Raw genomic sequence first — 21,492 nt, forward strand, 5'->3', positions numbered from 1 at the left:
ACACTCCCAGAAAAAGCCCCTCAAGAAACCAAAACAAAAAGGGATAGATAAGATTGGCAAAAATGTGGATATTTCCCTAATCTGGGCATTGGCTGTCAGTGTTTGCTATAGCCTTAGCTCTACTATTGTATATTTTGAAATTTTCCTCAACAGAAACTTCGAAAAAATAATGCAGCAGGAAAAAAAAATATATTGTGTGTTTTTACTTTGACGACCTGAATAAAACTATACCATCTCTGTACATTTTCCAAGCAGGTATTTTTCAGAAATGATCACTTGCAAGTTAAACGCTTGAGGTTTGAAGTTTGAGATAGGTGTTTATTTTGGCTTGTCCCTCAAGTGGTTTTTGTTTCCTCCTGTGGGCTAGCGGACAAGAAGCTCCTGTGCCCAGGGCAGAGCAGCAGAGGCAGCTGTCAAGGGCCCAGGGTAGCAGTGGAAGCTCAACTCCAGAGCTCAGAGGAGTTAATCAGATTAACCCAAGAAGTTCAGGACCAGAGAAGTGGAAAGGAGAGAGAGAAGGGCGAATCACTGGTGATGGGGCCAGTGAAAGCTTGAGAAGCCAAACTTTGTCATAAATGAGAAGTGATTCTCATCACTTTCTGCTCTTGGTGTATAAAACATTCCACTAATGGTCTTTCTACCTCTCCTTTTTTTTTCAGGTTTGGACAATACCAATAGGTACGTGTGGGCTTTGTGATGATCACGTTTCCATCTCAAAATACCCTGCAAGGAAAGAGGGATTATAATCAAGAAACCTCCTGAATTTCTGAGCCGTATCAAGAGAGCGAACTGACTGTTTAGGGGGCCTTGTTTTATTTGGGGTGTTTTGTTTTGTTCTATTATAACATGTTTTATTTGGGGTGTTTTGTTTTGTTCTATTGTAATATGCCACCCAGTTTCTGGGTCAGGCTTGCCATCAGTATTGAGATTCTCAAAGACCCAATTCTGTCTTCTTTTGTCTGCTCAGTGTCTTTCCTAGTTAGCTGGCATGAGAAAGAGCACTTTGCTCTGAAAAGGATGCTCTCCACGTTCAGGGCCAGAATCCACCTGCTCAGCCAGCACCTCTTTGTCACGAGCTTCCTTTCCAGCCTTCACGTTAGAAGTGAGCTTCCTTTCCAGCCTTCATGTTAGAAGTGAGCTGACAGCTGGTGTAGGGAAGGGCCTTAAAACAGAGCCACACAAAATATAGTCGCAAACTCTGCTGCGTCCAGGAGAAGCACTAATTTAGAGGAGAGGTCGGAGAGAACTCCTTTCTGAAAGTTTGATTTTTGAGCTCAGGCCTGTGAGGAGTCATATTAGCTAAATGAAGAAAAGCTCAGGGAGAAAGTGTGCCAAACAGAGGGGTTGCGTGTGTGAAAGTGGGAGGTGAGATGGGGGCGTGGAGCCCAGCACGGCAGGGCTGCCGCCTGGCAGGCGTCGCAGGCAGGGTCTCGGGACGGCCACGCGGCTCCCCCCGCAGGCTGTCTTGAGCAGTTCAGTTTTATTCTCAACAGAGTGGGGAAGTTGCTGGAAACCCTGACGTTTGAAATGGCATCATTCAGGTTATATTTTCAAAAGACAGACCGTGCACATGGTGTCGAACATGCACTAAAAAGGGCTGGCGTGGACAGAGGACCATGCATGTTCAAACCAGTGTGGCACTCCTTGAGAAGAGATCAAAAAGGCAGCTTTAATAAGCATGGATAGGACTCTGGATTGGGGCTGAGGAACAGGGAAGACGGAGAATGGCTGCTTATTTTCTGGCTGGAATCTGAGCAAACTTTTGCTCTCACTCCGTCTTATTTTTATGGCTTTTGTGACCCCCGGAGTCTGTGCTTGTGATGCATAACCAGATGATCATTCTAGTCCTTCTTCTTCCCCATTCCCCACCCCCCACCTCTACCCTCGCCCCACCCCCAAACAGGTCGCTTGTGAGAGGAACAAAGGCGGCCAGTTCAGACATCAGGACAGAAGCGACCAATGGACTCTCACAGGGGCCAAAGCTGGATGGCCTGGAGGCTGCAGCGGAGAGTAAGAACTGCTCCAGCGCCCAGAGGGGTGGCTCCCCGACCTGGGCTTCAGGGAGCCAGCCTCAGCCTCCGAGGGAATCCAAGCTGGAGCCGTCAGGGGGCTCAGACAGAAAAGCCCTGAGGAGCCCCATCCTGCAGAAGACTTCCAGTGCCATCACCCTGCAGCCTGCAAAAGTCCAGTTGGAACCAAGGGCTCCAGTCTCAGGCACCCTCTTGCCTTCCAGAGAAGAGAGAGAGCGGCCAGCTGCTCCACCTGCCGCCACCCTGCCCTCCAGACAGTCTGGCACAGGAGGCCAAGAAGCTGTGAGCAAGGCTGCTACCAAGCAGGTTGCCATGGAGAGCCGAAGGGCTGCCACAGTCCCCAGATTCGAGAGCAAGCCCCAAAGCCAGGAGGTCAGTGAAGATCAGCCAGTCAAGTTCAAGTGTGAAGGTGAGTAGAGCTACCCAAGGTCACCGGCACCTCACCGTAGCCCCAGGGGCCACTCCCTTCCTTCAGCACAGCCTCTGATACCCACCATCCCCATGGACTAGAGCCTCCACCCTACCCTGGGAAGCAGCTTACAGGGGTCTCTCTTCAGAAAGGACTCAGTCTAGTAATGTCCCTTGTGCTGGCAAAACTCCCAGAAGCAGCCCATGCCTCGTGGTTGGATAGAGCTTCAACCCTGGGCCCTAATTCTTACCACCATAGAGGGAAACCCACCTCCGTGATCTCCACCAAAAATAAGTCGAGGGGTCCTCTTCTCTCCCCTCCCTTCTGACTTGGCCTGATCTGGAGACCCGGCTTGTCACCCTCATATCCCTCCTCCCTCAGGGGCCTTGCCTCTGTCTTGGGATGTGGAGCGGAGGGTGGAGGGGTGAGAAAGTGGGATCGAAGCTGTGCAGCAGACTGAGCTCTTCTGTTGGCCTCAGCCCTCCGCCCCCACCCGCACCCCCCAAGCAGAGTGTGCATTTGGAGACCTCATGTCCTTCACCTGGCCCTGTAGTTTCAGGGGTTCCAAAGCCCGAAGTGACCTGGTTCCTGGACGGTGCCCCTGTGAAGAGGCGAGAAGGCACCTTTGAGGTTTATGAAGCCGGAGGATCCCACTACCTCTGCCTGCCAAGAGCCCGGGCCAGGGACAGCGGGAACTACAGCTGCACAGCCACCAACATCCGAGGCCAGGTGTCCTGTACCTGGACCCTCCTGGTGAAAAGTGAGTACACGCCTCCAGGCCACCCCAGGCTCTCCGTGGGAGGACCTCCGTGGGGTGCTTCATACACTGCACAAGTGTCATCTGCAGCAGCCTCCCACCCCCCCACCCCCACCCAGGGTGCACCATGTGACAGAAGCATCACCCCCACTTGCAGTCCAAGGCCAAAGTCATCACTCTAGGACAGTGATGTCTGATCAGGGGTTCACATCAGAAGCACTTCAAAATAAATACACCCAGGCCGCACGCCCCGCCCAGCTGCGGGCTACCATTTTTAGGTTCTTCAAAGAACCGGGAAGTGCCATGACTCACTTTGGTAACCTCAGAGAACCAAACAGACACGTGCAGAGTAACGTGAGATGCTGTGGGGTGCCACATCGGTCGTGCTTATTGTAGCGTCTGTTTATGAAAGTAACGCGTGTTCGTTGTGAGGAATTTAAGCAATATATCATTTTATGACTCAGACATAAAGTGGTTATTTTAACATTTTTAAAGCCATCAGCCCTGTGCCATTTGTATACTGCTTACTATTCTAATTTTTCTTGTTACATAAAGCCTCTCTCTATATGATTTTTTCTTTTTTATTAGTAGTATTTATCGCTGATTTACAAAATGCCGTGCCGATTTTCAGCACTATTTCTTTTTCTATTTCTAAATGTCATTTGAGAATGTGCTCTATAGTGACCATATAGTACTGCACAGAATGAAGTTTTTGTCTGGCCGTTGCTGTTGTTTCCTTTTAGATTGTTTCATTTGTTTCCATGTTTTCATCACTGTAACAAACCTCTGTCAAGTAGCCTTGGACCCATCTGTCTCTCTATAAGATTCCCCCAACCCCACTTTAGGGACCCTGGACCCATGTTATACTGCTGAGGAGTGTATCAAACCACAGGGATGGAGGGAGCAAATTGCAGTCAGTTGGAAACTCTATGAGATGAATAACTTTCACCTATTTTTTTCAACAAGTAAATTGCAAGCAAAAAAGGAAAGGAGGACAACCTGTAGGAAACTTAGATGAAAAGACACGTAAGAGATACTGATTATTACAATATGTGGACTTGCATGAATCCTGATTGAGACACCTTTCTTAAAAAAAAAGTGGTTTTTTGTTTGTTTTTCTTTAGGGCTGCACCTGCGGCATATGGAAGTTCCTGGGCCAAGGATGGAATCAGAGCTGCAGCTGCCAGCCTACACCACAGTCATGGATCCGAGATGCATCTGCGACCTCCTCTGCAGCTTTTGGCAATACCAGATCCTTAACCCACTGAGCAAGTCCAGGGATCGGACCCACATCCTCACAGACACTATGTTGGGTGCTTAACCCGCTGACCCACAAGAGGAACTCCTAAAAATTTTTTTTTAATAAGAACATTAGGAAAATTTGAGCACACGGTTTTTTTTTCAATAAGAACATTGGGAATATTGACAAGATATTCAATAGAAAGGAGTTAGTGCTATTTTAAGATGTGAGGGTGCATCTTGTGGTTATTTTTTCCAAAGTCCATATATTTTCGAGTTATGGACTGGTGAAATGACATGTTTTCTGCTAGTTGCTTCAGGAATAATCCATGCGTGGTGGGACTCGGAGGGGGGTGGTGCAAATAAAGAGATCGGCCGTCATTAAAGTTGAGAAACAAGCATATGTCAATTCCCTATACTGCTTTCTCTACTTTTGTGTGTGTTCGAACTTTGCCACCACAGCTATTTCAAAAAAAAAAAAAAAAAAAAAAAAAAGACTAGTTCATTCACTCCGGAGGATACCATCGGGCAGCCAGTGGAGGGAATGTTCCTGACCTGTGGACTCCACTGGGGAAACCTGTCCAAGCTGTGTTAGCGCAGGCGATGACCCAAGCGCAGAGAGAGCCATGTGTACCATTTGCTATTTGTGATGAAGGGGAGAAAAGTATGTACACAAAGCAAACTGATGCTTGCACATGAACATTCCTTTCTGGAAGGGCCCACAAGTAACCTCTAGAAAGAGAGCCTGGGGGTCCATAGTCAAGGGTGAAAGGTAGTCTTGATTTTCACTGTATACCAGCCACTCACTCCTGAATTGGGAATTGTGTTCGTGAGTTCCTTTACAAGGAATATGCTGCACTCCTTTGGAGGTGGGAGTGCCTGTAGGTGGAGGTCCCAGGTCTAGGAACCCGGGCCTCATCATCCAGGGCCCCATGTCAGAGCAGAGAACTCACGGGGCAGTGTGTCCACTGAAGGTCACCAACCAGAAGGCTGTGGCTGTAGTGTTCGCCTTTACTACGAGAGGGAGGCTGTGTGCCGATACTGTTCCTACTGCAAGTTGGGAGTGAAAGACAATGTTGGTTATAAAGCCACCATGGAGCTGGGGTGAGGGAGTGGGAACCGGGCGTGTCCCAAAGCATGTGGTTCTGACCAAGTTCAGCTATGTGTTTGTTTTAAAATAAAGACTTATCAACTGCTGCAAGCCTTTGGTTAGTTTCTAGCATTCTGAGGAAGTTGGTGTGGAGTATTTTTGTCAGGGTCCTCATTGCTCGTCTGGAGGAGTGGCTTCTCAGAAGTCCTTCTTGACTGTTCTGAAGGACTGTCCTTAGCTGTTCGAAGTCTCCAGAAGGCTACACCAAGACTCAGGTCATCTGACACTTCCTCTCTTTTTTTCCTATCACTGCAAAAGAGCTTCCAGTTTCCCTTACCAAGACTTTGCTTTCCATTCTTTCCATCTCCACAAGAGTAGGTCTAGTTATGATTGGCTCTCCCACCATTTCTTCTATCTCTCCCTTGCCCTTATCTTTTTTCTTCTTTTTTTTTTTTTTTTTTTTTTTTTTTTGTCTTTTTAGGACCACACCTGTGGCATATGGAGGTTCCCAGGCTAGGGGTCGAATTGGAGCTACAGTTGCCAGACTAAGCCACAGCCACCGCAACTCGGGATCCGAGCCGCATCTGTGACCTACACCACAGCTCATGGCAACACCGGATCCTTAACCCACTGAGCGAGGCCAGGAATCAAACCCACAACCTCATGGATACAAAGTAGTGGGGTTTGTTACCACTGAGCCACAACGGGCACTCTTCCCCCTCCTTATCTAGAGTCTCTTTCCCCTCCCTACAGGTATACTCTGGCCTCCCTTCATCTGAAAAAAGAAAAAAATATTTCCTTCTGCTTCATGGCCCCTTAAGCTCCCATGTTATCTCTCCGCTCTCCCTTACCCCCAAAACTGCTGCTGTTCTAGTCTCCACGCAGCTTCTAGCTGATAAAAACAGCTAACGCCCCATTGAAAGCCTGTTCAATGGGCCAGACTTTGTGCTTAATGTTTTACTTGCATGGCTCCATGTAGTTATCCCAACAATCTTATGAGATAATTAGAGTTACACCCATTTTACAGACGAAAATACTAAGCTGTAATGAGGTGAAGTGACTCGTTCAAGGTCCCATGCCTTGTAAAAAATAGCCTATAACCCATGTTGGTCTGACACCCATGTTTGTCATAACAATATGACAAAGCCCATATTGTTTTCAGATCCCAGAGGCATCTCTCTGATGAGGGAATTTGATGTTGGCTGGGGGGCAGGTGGGTGGAGGTCGAGCCTCCCCCGACCTATCCAGGTGGGCTGTCATCCCCTCCCTCAGTTCCAGTCCTGTTCAGAGGCACTGTCCTTCTGACTTGTAGTTGCCCTTCTGCTGCCTACACTCCCCTCAGGAGGGCTCTGGGCTGGAGGAGGAAGTGCCGGTGTAGAGTCAAAGGGGTGGCTGGGAAGCCTGGCTTTACCATTGAACTTGACTGTGGGAAATCATTAACTTCATCTGTAAGATGAGCTCATGACATTGTCACAGTCACATCTGGAAAAGTACCTGGTGAGCCCTCAAATGTTAGTCTTTGCTCTTAAACTTTTGCAATGTAATACGGTTTTCCCCTCCTCACCGTATTGAATAGCTTCTCTCAAAAAGCACCAGTGAGCTGTCTCACCACCAAATCCAGTTGCCTTTTCTCAGCGGTCAGCCACCTTGACTCTTTTGCAGCACGAACTGGTTTTTGTAAAAGAAATTGTCCATCCCTGTTGTTCTGGATTATGGCCCCCAAACTATAAAATTCTCCCCGATTGACAGACATTGGCGGCTTCTGGCAAGTTCAGCCCCGTGGTTCCCAATGGCCGTGTGTGTCAGAATCATGAAGGGGATTTCGTGACGCGTCGCCCCAAGTCCCCTGTGCTTCTGAACCACTGGCCTAGGCTGGAAAACTGGAACCCATGATGAGTCCTTGCCATTTGATTCTGTCCCGGAATTGGGGGAAAAAAAATAGTTTTTTTTTTTAATGATTTTTTTTTTTTTTTTTTTTTTTTTTTTTTGTCTGTTGTTGTTGTTGATGTTGTTGTTGCTGTTGTTGCTATTTCTTGGGCCGCTCCCGCGGCATATGGAGGTTCCCAGGCTAGAGGTCTAATCGGAGCTGTAGCCACCGGCCTACGCCAGAGCCACAGCAACGCAGGATCCGAGCCACGTCTGCAACCTACACCTCAGCTCACGGCAACGCCGGATCGTTAACCCACTGAGCAAGGGCAGGGACCGAACCCGCAACCTCATGGTTCCTAGTCGGATTCGTTAACCACTGCGCCACGACGGGAACTCCATGATTTTTATTTTTTTCCATTACAGTTGGTTTACAGTCTTCTGTCAATTTTCTCCTGTACAGCAAGGTGACCCAGTCACACATACATGTATACATTCTTTTTTCTCACATTATCATGCTCCATCGTAAGTGACTCTATAAAAACAGTTATAACAATTTAAAATTGAAATGTCCTCACCAGCAGGCATGTGGTCTCTACAAGTAAAAAGATACTCACACGAGTGTGTGGGGTACAGTGGGACATGTTAAAGATGATCAAAGATACTGGAAAGTAAAATGGGGCTGAGGAAGGGAAAGGAGGAGCTCTGAGGACGCTCCACGAGAGTGAAAGTCAAGATGAGGGAGAGGGGCCTGCGCCCGTGAGGAGGCCAGCGGGTCCTGAGTGCTCCCAGACCAGGAGTGTCTCGTGATGGTGGGAAAGGTCCCACCAGTCACTCTTCCTCAGGCTCCCAGTCTCTCCCCTAGTGGCACTGCCTGCATCCCCATGCGATGACAGCAAAGGCAAAGCCAGGCCACCAAGGAAGCCCTGGGTGCCCAGGGCTGTGAGACATCAGCCACAGAGTGGCCGGCTGTAATCTGAGATGGCTTCTCTGTTCATTGCCCTGGCAGGGCTGGCCGTGACAGAGGCGCCCCCGTCCTTCTCCAGTGTCCTGAAGGACTGTGCTGTGGTTGAGGGCCAGGACTTCGTGCTGCAGTGCTCCGTGCAGGGGACCCCGCTGCCCCAGATCACTTGGCTGCTCAATGGTGAGTGCCCCCAGCTTATTCTCGCTTGGCTTCCCCACACATCCCTCTGAGCCATTTATGCAGAAAAAGGAAGCACGGTGTCTTTCCGTGCTTGGGACCAGGAGTCTGCCAGTGCCTGGCTGGGGACACTGGACAGGTTTTACCCCCATCTGAACCTGGAGCCCCTCATCTGCAAGATGAGAATAATGCCACCTACCTTGCAGGGTGGCGGTGGTTAAAGTTAGATTAGAGCCTTTATCTACAACTGTCAACAGTTAATTGCACAAGCAATTTAGTTCCTTTTCATAGGGCCAGGCTCATGGTAGGCCCTCAAGAAATATTTGTTGAGTCAATAAATGAAAAAATACACCAGCAGATGAATGTACCACTCTAGCAATTGCTCATGGGATCTTGCTTTTTATTTAGTGGCAGGTGGTTTCGGGGTTCATGGACGATTAATTCTTTTTTCTTTTTTATTTTTAGGGCCACACCTGCCACATTTGGAAGTTCCCAGGCTAGGGGTCAAATCAGATGGGAGCTGCAGCCGCTGGCCTACCCCACAGCCACAGCAACACGGGATCCATGCTACATCTGCAACCTACACCACAGCTCAAGGCAATGCTGGATCCTTAACCCACTGGGCAAGGCCAGAGATCAAACCCACATCGTCATGGATCCTAGTAGGGTTCGTTAACCACTGAGCCACGAAGGGAACTCTGTGATTAATTTTTTATAACATTATAGTCCTATGAGACATGCCAACTTTTTTCTTTTTGCCAAGTGAGGTCCTTTGAAAAAAATAATTTTTTTTTTTGTCTTTTTTTTTTGCTATTTCTTGGGCCGCTCCTGCGGCATATGGAGGTTCCCAGGCTAGGGGTCTAATCGGAGCTATGGCCGCCAGCCTACGCCACAGCCACAGCAACGCAGGATCCAAGCCGCGTCTGCAACCTACACCACAGCTCACAGCAACGCCGGATCGTTAACCCACTGAGCAAGGGCAGGGACCGAACCCGCAACCTCATGGTTCCTAGTCGGATTCGTTAACCACTGCGCCACGACGGGAACTCCGAAAAAAATAATTATTATATATTATAACCCTTCTCTTAAAAAATAAGCCTTTCAATTCCAAAAGCATGGGAGAACTCTTAATTTTACAACCGAGAACAGTTCACAACAGTGATGAAATTTGTCGGGGTCTGCTTTGGGGAGCCACAGGAAGGATGGAGAAATACCTGCCAGGAGTCAGGAGCCAAGGGCACTCGTCCTTCTCCATATTGAGAGGGTGGGTGGCCTTGGACGCCCCACTTTACCTCTCTGGGCCTCAGCTCCTTTATTGCTGAGGAGGTGGGCTGGAGGAAGGTTTGGAGTCTTCATCAGCTCTCACAACTGACAGAATAGGCTCCTTAAGGGAGCCGTGGCCTGTCGCCTGTCACCAAATAGTTCCAGTCATGTCTACGTCATTGCCATGTTGCCTGGGAACCTACCTCATTGGTGCAGTTTGCTTAGGCTTTGCTAGAAACAGTCTTTAGTCAGTGAGAGCAGCTACCTTAGGGTCCTCCTAGGTCTAGTCTTCTTGGGCAGGAAGATGAGAATTGGGGCCTCCCCTCATCCCCACTACGGACAGAGCTCCTATCGGATCCCAATACATGTCTGCACAGAAGCAGCCTCCTTGCAGCTGGAGCAGAGTGTGGGTGTTAAGGACCAGGGGCGGATCTGAATAGGAGAGGTTCCCTACTGTCTGGCTCACGGGCCAGACCAGGAGCCAGCAAACAGTACCTATAAAGGGCCAGATAGTAAATATGTCTAGCTTTGCAAGCCAGTCTCTGTCACAACTACTCAACTCTGTTGTCATGGCACAGAGGGCAGCAAGTGACAATATAAATGAAGGGGTGTGGGCGTGTTGCAATAAAATCTTATTTATGGACACAAATAGGATTTCCATACAATTTTCACACACGTCATGAAATACTCTGACTTTTTCCCACCATTGAAAACATGTAAAAACTGTTCTTAGCTCTGGGGCAACACAAAAACAGCCTGCAGGTGGGATCTGGCCCATGAGCGGGAGTTTGCTGTACCCCTTCAGACTGAAAAGCAACCCCCCGACACACCCCCACACACCCCCCACTTCCCCCACACCCCCCTTCTTATTCTTGGTGAACTTGGCATTTCCACACTCTTCCCACTAGAGGGCAATAGTGCACAAGTGGGAGGGCCCTTGGCGGCCACCTCTGGTCTTAACCAGTCTTGGAGCTGGGAGTTCTGTATTGCCCAGGTCTGACTGCCCTGAGCCAACAACTCCTTTCTGGGGCCACCATTCCACATTTTGCTTGTGGAGCCAAAATGTGCTACGCTCCAGTAAAAGGAGCGCTCTCAAGCAGCTTGTCTGCACAGGTTTTAGCAAAAGAGGCATTTTGATGGCAGTCATGGAATGTACTGGCATTCTCAAGGAAGAGCCCTTTTAGGGCCCTCGTTCTCTCTCTCTCTCTCTCTCTCTCTCTCTCTCTCTCTCTCTCTCTCCCTTTCTCTCACACACACACACACACACACACACACACACACACACAGCAGTGTTCATTCCTCTCAGTAGCATGATCCTGGTGCCTGGCTCTCTCGGCCCCCAGCCCCATTTTTATGAGGTGCAGTCTGGCCAGTGGAATCTCTTCCCTCTGGCCCTGTGGCTTGCTTGGCAGTCTCTGCTCGACTGTCATGGAGATGCGAAGTGTTGCTATGTGCAGAAAACATTGCATTGCAGGGAGAGGACCTCTTCCTGTGCTTTCTGCCTCTCCCATTGCCCACCCCCAATTTTATGAAGTGCAAACCAGGACCCTGGGGCTGACAAGGGAAGCAACTGACAGTTGCTTCCTATATGGTGAACGGACACATTCCTGCTCTAAGGCCAAAACCTTCAGTCATGAGATTCTTTTTTTTCCCCCTGGAAATGAAAGCTTGCATCCTGGAATGATAAAATCCCAGGAACATATAGCATTAGTGAAACCACTGGATTTCCTAGCACACACTTCTGTCTCAAGGGAGGACTTTCTACGATCTTTCATAAAGGGTCCCTCCTTCGAGAGACTCTCAGCAGAAGGGACCAGAGTCGTTTTTAGTTCCCTGTATTTATCATTTCTGTGAATCCTAAAATGCGTTTCATTGCCGCATTAGGCTGAGGGTGCAGAATCGCTTCTGATAAATATCTGCAGTGGGAAATTGGGGTCATTGTTTCTGGAGTCCTCTCAAAGGAGCCAGCAGCCTCATATACAGTCTGAGTGAGGTCTGATCTGCCTGAGGCTGGGCTCTGGGCCAGATGACCCTGAAAGATTCTTTCCACGCTCAGAATTCTGTGAAGTCTAGCATGTGGATCTGGGGACTGTTTATTTAAACAGGATGCACAGAGCTAGCTAGGCCCCTTTCCCTCCCGCATTCTGGATGCCTCCAGAATCTCTCCCCTGAGTCCTACCAGCCCCAGTCTTGCTCCTCCACCCACACAATCACTCCCTCTCCTTCACCTCCTAGCACCTGCCTCTTTCTTCCCTCCTCCGGCCTCTGTCCAGCTGGCTGGGCGTGATCCTGACACTTCATTAACCCTGAGTGGGTCCAGGGATGGTCGGTGTCATGACAACAGCAGCCCCACTAAGGACAGGGCCCACACCCCACCACCAGGGGCTCCCTGGCCTGAGCCTTGCTGCACTTCCCTCCACAGGGCAGCCCATCCAGTACGCCCGCTCCACCTGCGAGGCCGGCGTTGCCAAGCTCCACATCCAGGATGCCCTCCCGGAGGACGACGGCACCTATACCTGTCTGGCCGAGAACACCTTGGGGCGGGTGTCCTGCAGCGCCCGGGTCACTGTCCATGGTAGGAACCCCTGGGCACCTCTGGAGAAGCATCTTTCCTGCCAACACATCTGCTTTGGAGGAGGGGCGCTGCACCTGAAGGCGGGCGGGGGGCGGTGATGGCCTCCAGGAGCTCGCTGTGATCAGGGCCTGCAAGGCCAGGCGATCACTCTGTCACTCACTGGGGCTGAGGGGAGATGCAGGGAAAGAGGCAAAGACACCTTTGGCTCGGGAAGCTCCCGCCCTGGTGGGCAACAAACCGCGCACACTGAACGATGGTTGTTTCCGTAGGATTTAGGCTCTTGCAAATGGCCCCTCGTGAATTGCGGGGACACTGGGTAGCAAGGACCAGTACCGAGGCTTCCAGAGTGTTACAGTGTGTCCCCCTTTTCCTTCTACCCCTGCTCTGCCACCCCAGGCTTGTTCTTGTGCCTCAGCAGCCTGGTGTCCAGTAATCAATTATCATGGTCATGCATTGATCAGTGCCAAGTGCTTAAGTCTCAGGAAGTCACGGGGCGGGGTGGGGGACACAGGCTCAAGGCAGCTGTTGGGGCTGTGGTGTCTGTGGTATCAGCGGCCGTGGTGACAGTGCTGGGGAAGGGCTTTCTCCACCCTCGGCTGGGCCTGGGCCCCCCAGCTCCTGAGTCACTGGGCCCTGGGAGCTTGGAGCAGGTGCACCGTGCCTGCTTTACCAGCAGACTAGCTGGAGACATGCCCTCCTGGTGCTGTCCCCATGGCTCTGCGCCTTGGGGAGAGTCTCCCTGTAGCAGAGCAGTGCTTTCCAGGAGGCCCTAGGAGGTGGTTTCACTGAAAGGGCCAAAGGAAAGATCATGTGCTGGTTACCTCGTTAGGCACTGTCACCTTCCCTGGCATTTCTCGATTCTCAGTAGCCCCTCGGGAGGCGGGGGCAGTGCTCTTCCCATCTCCTATGGGGAGGTCTCAAGAGGTCAGTGTCACTCATCTAAGCATCCCATGCTGACGAGCCATGCGGACCTTTTGAACCTTGATCTCTAAGCCCCTGCTCACTCCCTGCCCTTTTCCAGGGTGTGAGTCCTCCGGCCCCAGGGACAGGGCCCCCACCCCCAGGGCTGGGCCATGTCACCCCCTAGGGATAAAGGCGTGGCACAGATGCCCTGACATGGCTGTGGCCAGGCTCCTGTGGGGCTGTGCCAGGTGGGGCACACTCCCGGCCTCATTCCTCCGGGATGCCTCTGAAGTGCCCAGCGTGGAGTCACCACTCGGGATCATCCCTGCTTCCTCCCAGGAGGCCCTTCCCACTCCCACTTGAGTCACAGCCTGACTCTGGCACCCAGAGCTTGTCAGCTGCAGTCGGCTTTACACCCCATGCCCCCTCTCCCCACAGATCTCACTCATGGCTCTTTGAGGGGCCTCGGAAAGTTGTGGTAATGAGACTCAAAGGAAAGGGGAGCAGATCCAGGCCAAGGGAGCCACTTCCACCTTCCCATTGGGGCTCTCCTTGGAGATCCAAGAGCGCCCACCCACCCCTGCAAAGTCTAGTAATGGCAGAGAGGGCCAGAGGGGCGTGTGATGGGTCTGCGGCCCATGGCCCTGCTCATCCAGAGCCTGTCCTGGGCTGCCCGCGTTGAGACTGGAGTAGCGAGACCCAGCTGAGCTGATGGTTCCACTGGAGGTGGGGGTCCCCAGATGAGGGATCAAGAAGACTCTGGGGCTGTCCTCCTTGCCCCCAGGTCTGTGGGATTCTCATCCAAGCGTGTTTTGAGGCAGAAACAGGTCTCCAGCAAGAACCCGGCCAGAGCCGTTTGGGTCTGCTCTGAGAACAGCCCAGTGTGGGATTTACTGGCCTGTGAAAGCCAGACAGAGGCTCAGATACCATAAATGGTGAAGGAGGCTGAGAATGGGCAGCGCTGGGGTTGTCTGCACAGGATCGGGGCAGGCCGAGCCTGGCACAGTGATACCGCTGGCTCCGCGCCCCAGGGAACCCGGAGGCTCCAGTCTGCGTCCCGCACCCCCAGCTGTGGAGTTTTTCTCACTTTATTGGCAGCTTCTTTGGCTGCAGTCTCTGGGGCAGCTCAGGGGGAGGAGATGACTGTCGCATTTGTCCCCTTCTGTACCAACCACCACCCTGGCCCCTCCCTCAGCTGCTCAGGCCTGGCTTTTCTGTCCCCTCTGTATGGCACCAGGCCACGGCTGGAGTGTGGATGTGGAGCAGACTGCCCAGTGTGAGTCCTGCCCACCGCTAGCCAGCCTTGTCACAGGGCTGCTCCTTTGTCTGTGGGCCTCCCCATCCTCTTTTGAGAGATGGGGACACTGATAGTCACCCCCAATGCTGTGAGGGTGAAATTAACAAGCATGCTGATGACCTCTGAACTGAGAAGTTCTCAGTAAGTGTGCGCTGTTAGGACTGTCCAACGGGGCCCTGACGAGATAAGGAGTTCCCACTATGGCTCAGGGGGTTAAGAACCTGACTGGGATCCATGAGGGTACAGGTTCTGTAAACTGGCCTTACTCAGTGAGTTAAGGATCTGGCGTTGCCGTGAGCTGTGGTGTACATCACAGACACAGCTCGGATCCTGCATTGCCGTGGCTGTGATGTAGGCTGGCAGCTGCAGCTCTGATTTGACTGCTAGCCTGGGAACCTCCATATGCCACGGGGTGTAGCCCTAAAAAATAAGAGGGAAAGAGATGAAACCATTCAAAATGCCAGATCTAAGGAGCAATCTTACCAAAGGATGGACTTTGCCACAGTGGGTGGTTGTTTCTCCGTCTGCCTGCTTGTTTGGCTTGGATAAGGGGAAGAGAGTCAGAAGAGGGAGGCGTAGAGCCACACGCTGAAGCCATGGTCTCCAGCACCCGGTTCTGGGGCTCTGGCCACAAGAGGGTGCCATTCGGCAATGCCTCTCCCTCCCCTGGTCTGGTTTCCAGGGTGGAGCCTGCTCAAGAGCTGCTCTACAAGAGGAGCACTGGGCAGATGCTTTGTTGAAGACCAGGCATGGGTGCTCTTTCTCACCTCTTTAGGCTCTTGCTGGGGTTTTGTAATCATCCAGAAATTGCTGACCCAGCATGCTGAGGTGATTTGTGCAGCCTCTTCTCCCTGTTTTCTCTGCCTTCTCTCCTCTATAACCCCTTCCTCCCCAAATCTAACTCCCTCCACTCGTGTCCCTTCCCCCAGGATGAATTCTCTTGCCAGCTGTACCTCCTCTATCAGTGTGATTCCTTATCAGCAAATCTTTACTGAGCAGCTCCTTGGTGCCAGGCATTGTCCCGGGGAAGCTGTGTGAGCAGGACAGATAAGTTCTGCCTTCAGGCCCTTTACGTTCTGACGGCAATCATCCACACCTGGCTTAAACCGATACTGATACGTGCCATTAAGAAAGGAGAATAGTGAGCATTCCTGTCATGGCGCAGGGGAAACAATCTGACTAGGAACCATGAGGTTGCAGGTTCGATCCCTGGCCTCTCTCAGTGGGTTAAGTATCCCACATTGCCATGAGCTGGGGTGTAGGTTGCAGATGCAGCTCAGATCTGGTGTTGCTGTGGCTGTGGGGTAGGCTGGTGGCTGTAGCTCCAACTGGACTGCTAGCCTGGGAACCTCCATATGCCGTGGGTGCAGTGGCCCTAAAGAGACCAAAAAAAGAAAAAAGAAAGAAAGAAAGAAAGAAAAGAAGAGAGAAGAGGTGGAAGGGATCCTTTCTTAGTCAGGTCATGGAAGAAACCTCTTAGGGAAGGTGACTTTGGAGCAGAGACTTCATGCACTGGAGAAAGGGTGCTCCAGACAGGTGGCACAGCAAGTTCAAAGGCCCCTAGTGGGAACAAGATCGGCCAAATCGGGCATTCCCATTGTGGTGCAGTGGTTAATGAATCGGACTAGGAACCATGGGGTTGTGGGCTCTATCCCTGGTCTTGCTCAGTGGGTTAAGGATCCCGCGTTGCTGTGAGCTGTGGTGTAGGTCGCAGATGTGTCTTGGATCCCACATTGTGTGGCTCCGGCATAGGCCAGTGGCTACAGCTCCGATTCGACCCCTAGCCTGGGAACCTCCATATGTCGTGGGAGCGGCCCTAGAAAAGGCAAAAAGACAAAAACAAAAAAAAAAAAAAAAAAAAATCTTCCAAATCAAGGGAAGGTGAGGCTGGAGCAAAGGGAGTGGGCGCCAAGTGGTAGAGACTGGGTTCAGAGAGAGGGCAGGGGTACATCATGCCAGGCCTCAGGGGAGAGGAGAAAGTTTTTTACTCATGGAGTCTCTCACATTGCTTTGTCTTCCTTGCCAGATTGGAAGCTCCCTGCAGGCAGGGACCGTGTCATATTCATTGTTGCATGTCGCATGGGGCCTGTTATGTGAGCGTGTGTTCAATGAATGAATGAAAGAGAAACAGAGGCATGTGTGTCCTCGGTAGCATGGAGGGTGGCGCCTCCACCTCCTTCCACGTCTGGGGGCTCAAGGCTCACGGGACTGAGCCGCAAACCCGCAGACTACCTCTCAAGAGCCCCCCAACAGACATTCCTTCTTTCCTCCTCCCACACTAGGAAAAATGTCCCCAACAGTTAACCAGGCCTCCTGACCCAGGACACAGCCTGAAGGATGATAAATCTAAATTCCTGCGGAACCCAGGAATTTAAGAAGGTCTTGAAGCAGAGTGTATTTCAGTGTATTTGCACTGAGTCATCAGTGTGGGGGCTTCCTTAGGCTAGAATATCTTCATTTATCTGCCCCTGGAGTATCTTGGTCAAGACTAAAATTCTTAAGTGACTAGATTTATTAACCTGCTAATTGTTCCCCGTTTGACTTCGTGTCTTAGCCTAATGGTTTGTTTGTTTAATTGAAGGCCTTCTGGGCCATTTAAAGGCACCTAAGGACATAAAATGTGGGTAAGTTAAAACAAAGGCAAACCAAAATGTGATTTTTCTGAAAGAAAAAATGAAACTTAGTATATTTATTAGAGTATTTGTTTTGATAATGAGCCCCTAATGAAAACAGCAGGCACCAGGGAAGTTAGCCAAGTTAGGGAGATGAAAGCATCAGTAGAAACCCAACTGGTTTTCAGATGAGTGACGGGCCCTCTGTGGGGCAGCTTTGGGCACTGAAAGCCTCCCTCCATTTTGACTGGAGGACACTGGCGGGTGCTTTGGACACTATGCAGTCTGTCCAGTTGGTGTCAAGTATGGACCTTCCTCTCCATGAGTTTAAAAACACTGAAAATATTTTTAAGTTTCCCTGAAGTATAGTTAATTTACAAGGTTGCAATAATTTCTGCTGTGCAACAAAGTGATCCAGGCATATGTATCCATTCTCTCTCAGATTCTTTTCCCACATAGATTATCGCAGAATACTGGGTAGAGTTCTCTGTGCTATACAGCAGGTCCCTGTTGGCCAGTAATTCCATATACCTCATTGTGCATATATCATCAGTCCCAAAGCCCCAGTCCATCCCTCCTACCCCCCAACCTGTCCCCTTTGATAACCATAAGTTTTTCAATGTCTTTGAGTCTGATTCTGTTCTGCACATCAGTTCATTTGTATCCTTTTTCAGATTCCACATTTAGATGATATCATGTGATGTTTGTCTTTCACCATCTGACTAACTTCACTCAGTATAATAGTTTCTAGGTCCATCCATGTTGCTGCAAATGGCATTATTTTGTCCTTTTTTATGGCTGAGTAATAGTCCATTGTATATATGTACCACATCTTTATCCACTCCGCTCTCGATGGACATTTAGGTTGCTTCCATGTCTTGGCTATTGCAAATAGTGCTGCTGTGAACACTGGGGAGCATGTATCTTTTCAAAGTATGGTTTTCTCTGGATATATGCCTGGGAGTAGAATTGCTGGATCATATGGTAGTTCTATTTTTAGTTTTTTGGGAAACCTCCATACTGTTCCCCATAGTGGTTGCATCAGCTTACATTCCCACCAGCAGTATAATAGAGTTCCCATTTCTTCACACCCTCTCCAGCATTTATTATGTGTAGACTTTTTGATGATGGCCATTCTGGCTGGAGTAAGGTGGTACCTTGTAGTAGTTTTGATTTGCATTTCTCTACTTAGTGATGTTGAGCGTCTTTTCATGTGTCTTTTGGCCATCCGTGTGTCTTTGGAGAAATGTCTATTTAGATCTTTTGCCCATTTTTTTAAATTGTGTTGTTTGTTTTTAAAACACTAAAAATATTTTTAAGACATTTTAAAGAGAACTTTTTTTTTCTTTTTCTTTTTAGGGCCACACCTGTGGCATACAGAAGTTCCCAGGACAAGGGTCCAAACAGAGCTGCATCTGCAGACCTAAGGCACAGCCACAGCAACACCACATTCAAGCCATATCTGCAACCTGAGCCACATCCGTGACATACGCCACAGCTTACAGCAACACTGGATCCTTAACCTATTGAGCGAGGCCAAGGATCGAACCCACATCTTCACGGACACAATGTCAGGTTCTTAACCCACTGAGCCACAATGGGAACGTCTAAAGAGAAATTTATTGAAAGAGAAAGATAAACATGAGTTTTACCTTGTCTTTTTTGTCTGTTTTTTAAGAACCTTGGTCCACTTCCAACATCTGTCCATAGTCTTCTAAATTCTAGGATAGGCCAGCAAAGAAATGTTAAATTACTTTATAACCAGTATTTTAGTTGGATGTAAGTCGATACAGCAGAAATGGTGTTGTGGCCGTGTGGGCCCTTCCTGTCACAGAAGGACTCCCGAGTATATGTTTCTGTGTTTATGTCCACGTCGTGAAAGCGGAGCCTCGTTTTACTCCCTGGACAGTTGGAGCTGTGTCACTGTCTACTTCTTCAGCCGTGGCAGGTCACCTCTGGCATCAATCTGCTCAGAGTCCTTGGTCAGGAATGCCGTCCAGAATTACAGCTTTGTGTTCCTAATGGCAAAATGCGATCCGGGCTTTGACAGTGTGGTGGAGAGTGTGGTTTCCAGACACGCCTGTGGAGGGAACATCGGCTGGTTTGGATGGTAAACCTTTGGGTTTAGAGTTTGATTACACCTTCTGAGGCAGCAAGAAGGCGGTGGTGGCAATGATTCCTGCTTGCCATCCGGAAACCCTATCATTACTGGTTGGAGATTTGGGGATAAGTCCTAAGTCATTATTGCCTTCCATTCTTTTCCTTTCCACTTCTTCCCATTTGCTTCTTAGGTTCTAGAGAAACCAATGGGGAGAAGAAAAGCCAAAAGAGAGAGCAAGACTCTGGATAGGATCTCTTTTTGTGCAGACTTTTTGCCAACTCTCCAAGTATGTTTCTGGAGTTGAGAGATGGACTTGCTGGAAGAGAATTCCCATACACCCCTGGGGAGGGATTTACACACACTGTACATAAATGCCCTGCAGATGTGGGCAGGGGTGGCTGGGTGAAGGTCACCTTCCTTGATGAGCCTTCTAGAGTCAGCAGTCCTAGAACTTAGAAAGAGAGGAGGAGGCTGGACCGTGATCCCTGGACCCTGCTGCATTGTGAGCACCAAATAAAGGAAGAAGGGAGGATTGTGCCTCCAGAAGTCCCTTCTGTTGGTGATTTACTGAATTTCCATGGTATCCCAGGGTTTGAGTGACTCACATTTGTTGTTGGAACGGTATTTTGCATTTTTATGACTAAGCAAAATAGCTCAGGTTCCAAGCTTAAGGAAAATCTTCAGTAGATCTGAGATAAAGGCAATTGTTTTCCATCCCCTTAACTATGCATCGTCAAGAGGTCTGAGTGTCTGTGCCTGAGAGGTGTTGGGGAGGTAATGTTGGGAAGTAGGGGAGGGCTGTTCCTTCCTTTTTTTTTTTTTTTTTTTTTTGGTGACCACCTGTGGATCCAGGGGTGCTGGGGTCAGAGCAGGGAAGCTGCTGACAGACAGGGCCTGAGACTTTGACAGCAGGACTTAGTAAAAGGCTGTGACAGCAGTTGGCGGTGGTCTCTCTTAGCAAATGGTGGTCCCATCTTTAGATGGCAGGGTATTCCATACCAGCCTTCTATCTCTGTTTTATACTTGTGGCATCTGTTTAAACAGTTTAAAGGTAACATTCCGTAATTTTTGTTTTAATCTGACACAAGTTTTGAATGAGCTGGGAGCCTGCTGAGGGCCATTTTCTGGCAAACTACTCAATGTATAAATGCGTGTGTTAAGTACACATTCAGATGCACAAACTTGAGGGTGCTTTAGAGAGCATCATGTTGGCTGGTAACAGTTGACAGGTGGGAGAAGTGCTTCTATGGAGAAATTCAGACTTGCTTTTCTTCCTAAACCCATAGAAGGAAAAGAAGGTCACAAAAGGGAAGACCAGGAGAGTTATTGCAATCTAGACACTGAGATCACACCTGCCCTGCACAAAGGCTACAGTGGTTCTTAATTTCAAGCCCAGGAATTCCCATTATGGCTCAGTGGGTTAAGAACCCAACATAGTGTCCGTGAGGATAAGGGTGCGATCCCTGACCTTGCTCAGTGGGTTAAGGATCTGGTGTTGCTGCAAGCTGTGGCATAGGTCACAGACAGGGATTGGATCCAGTGTTGCTGTGGCTGTGGTGCAGGCTGATACCTGCAGCTCTGATTCAACCCCTAGCCTGGGAACTTCTGTAGGCCACAGATGTGGATGTAGAAAGAAAGGAAAAAAAAATTCAAACCTAAGAGAAGACAAAGGCCTCCCTCACGTCTCCAGGGTTGAGAAATGGAGTTATACTGGTTATTGTATGAAAATAAATGGGAAAGATAAGCAGTAGCACCTGTCGTGTGGGTTCTTAACTCTCCCTAAATAAGAGCTTTTCAAAATCTAATACTGGGCTAATACCAGTTCATGTAAGTGTTTTAAACTGAGACCCCTATCAATTAGTGTTTTCAATGAGGAACGTTGTTTTGATGGACAAAATCTAATTGGTTAGAAAGGCTGGGGGTTTTTTAATTTGATTCCCGTAACAACTCCACTTTCCACTTTTGAATTCAGTCCACTTTATGGGGGAGGAAGACCAAGGCTCCGAGGTCAATAGCCCAGCTAAGAGGCAGCGGCTCTAGGCCTCCTGCTGCTGCAGCCCACGTGCTCTCTGCTTTACTGCTCTGAGCCCCTGGGAAGTCATTCGTTTGATGCTTTTGCTTCCCCAGAGCAAGAATCTTATGTTTACGTTCATGACTAGGAACTATCTTCAAAAAGCGTTTCTGATGAGTTAAATCAGAGCAAAAATGG

General features: G+C 49.6%; 1 protein-coding gene across 10 annotated transcripts in view; it reads left to right on the forward strand.

Moving 5' to 3' along the window:
- The window catches only part of MYLK (myosin light chain kinase), a 299,797-nt gene that overhangs the window by 177,732 nt on the left and 100,573 nt on the right, over positions 1-21,492 (forward strand). For 6 of the 10 annotated variants that reach the window (XM_021070234.1, XM_021070231.1, XM_021070232.1 and 3 more), the window contains 5 exons: positions 660-678; positions 1,904-2,439; positions 2,993-3,199; positions 8,401-8,535; positions 12,218-12,370. In XM_021070234.1, the coding sequence (XP_020925893.1) occupies positions 660-678; positions 1,904-2,439; positions 2,993-3,199; positions 8,401-8,535; positions 12,218-12,370 (1,050 nt within the window). The remainder of the gene's footprint in view (positions 1-659; positions 679-1,903; positions 2,440-2,992; positions 3,200-8,400; positions 8,536-12,217; positions 12,371-21,492) is intronic. The other 4 variants (XM_021070236.1, XM_021070237.1, XM_021070240.1 and 1 more) reach the window with 1 other exon arrangement.

This window comes from Sus scrofa, chromosome 13 (assembly GCF_000003025.6).
Source record: "Sus scrofa isolate TJ Tabasco breed Duroc chromosome 13, Sscrofa11.1, whole genome shotgun sequence".
NCBI lineage: Eukaryota > Metazoa > Chordata > Mammalia > Artiodactyla > Suidae > Sus > Sus scrofa.